The 6,783-nt window shown below is 28.1% G+C and overlaps 2 protein-coding genes across 2 annotated transcripts; both read right to left on the bottom strand.

Moving 5' to 3' along the window:
* Positions 1 to 1,302: 1,302 nt before the first annotated feature.
* Positions 1,303 to 3,548, bottom strand: LOC113385503. Its single transcript, XM_026623357.1, has 7 exons — positions 3,523 to 3,548; positions 3,150 to 3,322; positions 2,960 to 3,061; positions 1,985 to 2,107; positions 1,791 to 1,902; positions 1,462 to 1,605; positions 1,303 to 1,395 (listed from the first exon to the last, which is right to left on the bottom strand). Exons 2-7 carry the CDS (start codon positions 3,248 to 3,250, stop codon positions 1,303 to 1,305), a joined length of 675 nt encoding a protein of 224 aa, XP_026479142.1. The 5' UTR covers positions 3,251 to 3,322; positions 3,523 to 3,548.
* An 18-nt stretch (positions 3,549 to 3,566) lies between these two features.
* LOC113385502 (E3 ubiquitin-protein ligase TRAIP-like) lies at positions 3,567 to 4,069 on the bottom strand. The gene is made up of 2 exons (XM_026623356.1): positions 3,829 to 4,069; positions 3,567 to 3,702 (listed from the first exon to the last, which is right to left on the bottom strand). The coding sequence occupies exons 1-2, from the start codon at positions 3,939 to 3,941 to the stop codon at positions 3,567 to 3,569; spliced, it is 249 nt and encodes an 82-aa protein (XP_026479141.1). The 5' UTR covers positions 3,942 to 4,069.
* Positions 4,070 to 6,783: the final 2,714 nt, after the last annotated feature.

Genomic DNA, 6,783 nt, shown 5'->3' with positions numbered 1-6,783 from the left:
TTTTTTATGAAAACAAACTTCTTCGGGGATACACGAGGCCGATTGTGGAGTTACACGAGTTGGAGTAAGAATAGTCTGAATCAGATTAAATGATTCAATTGAGATCTTAAAATCATCTAACAATTTGTATTTTATATTAAAATGAATATACTCGAGTATTTTTTCAACACAACTATTCGTTGCCCAAATTGGTTTACAGGCATATCGATCTAAGGTAAAAATCTTTTTTTTTACCTATCGCAAACACAGCCATGAGAAAAATTTCGTCAACAGAAGTAGGACTGCAAATGTAAACCTTTTAGTTTGACCAACTGAAGTTCGGATTCTTTGAGCCAATGTTCACAAAACACAAAACACGTATGCACATCAAATTATCAGATATTTGATGAAGTTTTTAAAAATGAGTACTAATTTTTTGCTATAATTTTGTTGGGATCCGTACCAAGATTTTTCATTTTAAAAGTTTACTTATACAGTTCAAGCAAATTTCAAAATTTTCCGAAAAAAAAAATTCAAAATTCTCCAAAAAATTCACAGAACTTTTATACTTCAAATATGAATTTTAAATTTACAATTCAGTTTCAAAACGCATATATTTTAAATACGTTATTCTAACTGTAGGAAATATTTTCTCAGATGGATTTATTTGGCACATCCTGCTAATGTAAACTTTCTCAAGTGCATTGAGCGATAAGATCGTCACTGTATATTTTATGAACAATAAAATATATAGTGATTATAATTATCTATTTGAAAATGTATAAAACAATTATTGTAATTCATTGATCAATTTTTATTGATTACTGATATTTTTTCCTCGAATATATAATTCTGGTACGGGAAGTTCCAGCAATTTCCCTTAAGGCACGATGCCATACACCACTAGTTCTAAATCGAATTGATGCGGTTGTTTTACTTTTCTTGTAAAGATATATAAACGTCGTTGTTTACTTATTCATAAGCTTTTACATTTTCTACATAAAATATGAAAAATGAGTTCTACAGTATTTATATGAAATATATGTGAGAACATTTAAAACAATTGTTATCAATCATTAATCAGGTTTTCTTAATTATTGATTATTTTTATTTTTTAAATGTCCAATTATGGTACGAAAAGTTTCTGCAATTTGCATTAAAGCACAATGCCATGCACCACTAGTTTATAATATATTAAAACAATTATATTAAAAAAATTCATTATATTTAACTAAAATTAGTATCACATTTCAATATTAATTCATAAAAACGTAATCATGATCTTCAAAAGAATACCACAAATTAGCATTGTGACAATCATCACTAAAACTCCTTCCACTTTTTGTTTAAATTTTGGGAATAAAGAGATGCCATAGTTTGACATTTATTTAGACGAGATTTCTTGAATATGGAATACTAAAATGAAGAACAAATAATTTTAATATAATAGAACAATATAGTTTGACTAATAAAATTAATTACTTGATTATTATCTGTTGCGAGTTTCCTCTTTGCTTCTAAGGGGATATTATTTGATAAAGTTCTTAGTGGCATCATTCCATAACTGCTAGATTGAACTTGTAAATATGGAGAATCCGGACTTTTATTTGAGTTGTTTAGTACCTTCTGTGTGAATTTATATACATATTATTCACGATACAGATATACACAATAACAAAATGTATTTGAAATCATTTTCAAATGTAAGGTTTTCCATTTTTGTGAAAAGCGGTTCAAATATAGTTTTGCCATTCAGTTAAAAGATAAAAATTAGAGTTGTGTATAATTGTACACATCATAAAATTACTTACAGTTTTGGGTGGTGTACTTTTGTTAAGTTCAACTATGGATTCTAATTCTGCAATACGTTCCAACAGATTTGACTTTTCCCTGTGTAAATCAATGAATTTTTCTTGATCGTTGCTTAAATATTTCAAAGACATCTTTTTAAAACACATTTTCTAAAATACATATAAAAATCTATATAAACTATACATCAATTTACCTATGCATTTCAAGTTTCTCTTTGAATCGAATACACTGGGTTTTATATTTAATAACTTCTAGTTGCAATTTTTGATACCCAAGTTTTAAGTTGTTTTGCTTTTCTTCACTTGAGGTGAGTTTGCTAAATTTTTAAAATATGCTATTTAAAATACATTCTCAATTAACAATTTTTTAACAATATTTGAAAGTAGAGGGAAGAAGATGTATAACCAGTCATCAATGTCTATCGACATCATATGACATTGCTATCGGGAGAAAAATGGCAATGTTTCGGAAATTCCTAAAAAAGTATATTCTTTCGTGGTTAGCTTATTTGTGAGTTGTGAGCAGGGATGTTTAGTTTTCATGACCTTAATATAATATTTAAGTATGCGTTATACAATTCTTTTATGAGATATATTGTCAATTTTAAGTTAGATTCAACAGTTTTTTTATACAACCTCTATAACAACTTGCACGTTGGTGTTGTGAAAAGGACCAACTAAATCTTTACCTTTGCAAAATGTAAACAATAAAAAATAGTAAATAAAAAATTATATCGAGTTGAAAAAAGCAATCTCACAACAGATAAATTAAATAAATAGTGATTCCAACTCTGCTGATGAATATTTCTGATCAAATGCCAGATCTAAAAATGTAAAATTGATATTTTGCATTAGTGGAATAATGTAGCAATTATTTTGTCAAGACATTGGGCCCGATTGTCCCCTGGCGTCCCATTATACCCTGCCCATATGGTAAAAAGTACCAGGTGACAAAATTTTTGAAAAACAGCATTTCTGCAAATAATATTTCTATGATGATGAATTAGTTGGGAGTTTTACTGAACATTTTCAGATTGTTGTTTGTTTGATATGTGTTATTTGTTGTTACATAATTGGTTTGGTTATCACATTATAATAGCTCAAAGTCAAATTGGACCTCTGTGCCTCGCCCTACCCAATTTTTAATATTGATAATAACAATTCTTCACCTCTTGAGTGTAGATACAAAACTAGCCAAATCTGCAACACTCGTATTATTAGAAAGCATTGCATCCACTTCTTTGCAAGTTGATTTTAATAGTAGGTCAACTCTATAATGAAAAAAAGATTACTTGAGGATATCATGGTATATTTCACCATTATTTATTACAATGAGAAACTTATGTTCAATGCACTAACTTTTCCAAGGACTGCACTTTTTCTTGCATTTTTTGTATCTGTTCTCTTAGCTCCGATAATTCCTTCATTTGATCTTTGAAGTAATTGTATTGATACTTCATTGTATCAAAAGCTGCACTTGTTTTAGTCAGTTTTTTTTCGAGTTTCAAAACTTTTTTTTCAGATGATTTCAACTGCAATATAAAATATTAGTTATTTTCACAAAAAAAAGTTTAAAATTATATTACTTTTAAAACAATTGTATCAGAAAAATAATGAAAAATAAATATTACAGAAATATCGTGACTTAGTAAAAGTATTGGCTCAATATGAATTGATAAAATATTGATAATTTACATAAATAAGAATATATATAAACATATTTAATAAATACTGTATCATTGGAATATTCAAGAGATTTTTCAAGATCAGTGATCCTTAATTTGCATCTGATAGTTGTTCTTGTAACACAGCAGGTTCTTCGAGAAGAGATCTGTTTGCACAAATGTTAAAGTAAATTTTCTGTATGGTAGATGGTGTAGTTCTACGACGGCACTCAGGACAAGTTGGAGATCTACAAAATTTATAAATCAAGTACTAACTTACAAAATGAATTAAAAAATGAATTAAAAACTACAAGTTTGAGGTTAGCCATAGGTTAGCCTAATGTACTTTAAAAGATAATTGGAAAGAATTGTACCTCGGAAGCCACTGGGAAAGACATTTGTAGTGAAATACATGTCCGCAATTAGTAATAAATATTTCCACTGAACTTTCAAGTAATTCATTGCAAATCGCACACAGTACTAACATTATTGTGAACAAATATTTTATACTATTAAAATCTTTATTGAAAAATTATATTTGATAATGATTAAGAAACAATTAATTATTAAATCTACTACACAATTGCATAAATAAATTGCTTTCGTTTAAAATGTTTTTACACGTATTACAAAAATCCCCGAAGATAAAGAAGCTCTTATCTTATAACATCGGTGCGAAGTTGTACCCAGTTGAACAAGTTGTAACAGGTCCCGCGTTCACTTATTTATCCAATCTATGGCGTGTTTCGTGTATCGAGTCTAGGCGATAATTTGGCGCTAGTGAGCCGGTGCCAAGTTTACGTCTGGATTACATCCCGGATTTCCACCTTGTGTTCCGGGTTTTTCTAAAAGCAATATTTTTATTGGATTTATCTCCTTTGTCCCAAAAAGTACAAATTGTAAAGTATAAAAAGTATATAAAGTACAAAAGTACTTGATATTAAAATTACAAATACTCATATACTCTTCTTTTATCTTTGCAAATACCTATAAGTATTTGAAAATGACATAAGGTAGGGCGGGGCACGAAAGACCAATTTGACTTTGAGCAATTATATTGTGAAAACCAAACCAATTATATCACAACAAATAACACATATCAAAAAACAATTATCTGACTGATTACTGAGCACAATCCTGAGAAGAAAAGTAAACTGGCACGACGTTGTCGAGGGTAAAATAGGGCTGAAAGTCTACTGAAGTTTCAATCAATTTGGTAATGCAGGTTTTGAAAGAACTGATCATCCGATTAGAATGATTCGAAAAATATATTGCATGTGTTGAAAGTGTGAAACAATAATTAGTTTCAAATTAACAATATTTATAATATAGATAAAAATACTCGCCCTATTACAGAAATTGTAATAATAATATATATCATAAAGAGATGTGACAACTGATTGGGTTGCCATCTGTCAGACTAGTTTTAAGTTAAATCAGCTCAGGGTCAGGATAATCAGATCTAAATTATTTCCAAATATTTATTATACCAGCAACGGCATTTGAATTTTATTTCAATTCAATCTATTTTCGAAAATTAGAAATAAGAAAACTTCTTCCATTTGATAATTGAAGTACATGAACAAGAACTGCAATTTTCATGAACAGAAATTAATATTGTTGAAAACTACGTTCTATATATTTTTTATTTAGTGATATTTTGTGTATATAACTAAGAATTTTCTAATAATATTATGAGAATTATAATATTATTTCTTTTGTTGAACTATTTTAATGCTACCGCCTGAATTGGACTAAATTTTCGATTAAAATTCGTGAAGACGCCCGGCACAATGTTTATTAAAAGTCAATTAAAAAATCACTACACACGGACACTTTATTACCTCGAAGGACCAGATATAATTAATTATTAAAAAATGCCATATCAGACCTGAAATAACATAAAACTGAATGGAAAATAATAACTAGTTCAGAATTGTTTGTAGAAATGTAATGTATTTAATTTTAGTAAATTGTATTAGATGTTATCGAATCAAGGTATACGTACAGAATGAATCATTTCTTAGCTACCTATACTAGGGTAGGAAATTATTTTATTATGTCAGGTAGACAAAGATAGATGAATAGAATTTGTGAGGCTCGAACAATTCGTTTTTACTAAAAAAAAGTCCTGTATACATTAGATGTGAATGGATACTAAAATTACATAAATGAAAGTACTGCGATTTGTTTACCTGGGTACACAAAACAATAACAAAGTTTTGAACAACATTATTATTATCAAAAGTTGAGTATGTTATCGCTTCGCTCTGTATGTTTCATTATGCTAATAGAGATATTATTAAAGCATGCAATTTGCATTAATTGTTGCATCCGATCAGGGAATAAGCTTATTAATTTCATTAATCATGATATTATGTAGCAAAGCAATATGTAATATTGTTAATATCCAACCAAATGTCATCACAATCAGCAAAGTGAAACGTTATTAATGACGAACGAACACAAAATATTGAATATATGTGATTACTTCAAATACAATTCAATTGTGTTCTTTATATTCTATAGATACAATAATGACATACCTGAAAGTAATATTGAAAATTTTGGTTTGATAATTAATTTTTGTAAATCGATTTTTCAAAAAACATTTAAATTAGGTAGAGGCTAGTATGATCGTATACGAATTATAGCAAACGATCAGAATAAAAACTGATTTTTATGAAACAAAATAAAGTAGTTGAAACAATAAAAAAAAACTAGTCGGTATTGGCATTTTTCCTTGAGGCAAGTTACATTAACGTCTCGATATGTGTGACAATCGACATAATCAATAAACAATAAATTAATTTATGAGTGATTAAAAGTATTCCCAGTGGATTTATTGCACGTAATTGGAAACGAACGAACACGTTAACTCGGAGTATTTTCAAAAAGCAAATTATCACAAATCAATCATTTTTATAATTGAATCAGTTTCCGTTGGACTTTAATGGTTTAGTATGTTCATTAAAACCAAGTACTCTATAGTTATACTAAGTAAATCTTCTAATTTATATTTTAACAAACGTCAAAAAAACTACTCATTTTCTCAAACTTCGATAAATTTTTAAAATTATACTAATTGTCGTATGACCATAATATTTCAGTAAGTTCTATAAAACCATGATATATATCGCCATAAAAATCGTCTTAAATTTATTTTCAACAGTTAATTACAAGAAAACGGTAGATTTTGACCTAAAACTAATCAGTATCATTCCAACTAATATCTTTCGAATAGTTTTTGATTTTTTAAGTTCCCGTAGGATAAGTTATTGTAATCGTCCAAAAATCGAAATTGAAAATTTTTACATTTCTCGACGTTT

Source organism: Ctenocephalides felis, unplaced genomic scaffold (assembly GCF_003426905.1).
Source record: "Ctenocephalides felis isolate EL2017-DRISC unplaced genomic scaffold, ASM342690v1 CF-g0.4_SCAFFOLD_03571, whole genome shotgun sequence".
Taxonomy (NCBI): Eukaryota; Metazoa; Arthropoda; class Insecta; order Siphonaptera; family Pulicidae; genus Ctenocephalides; species Ctenocephalides felis.
The sequence above is the reverse complement of the archived record's forward strand: the minus strand, read 5'-3'. Positions and strand labels throughout refer to the sequence as shown.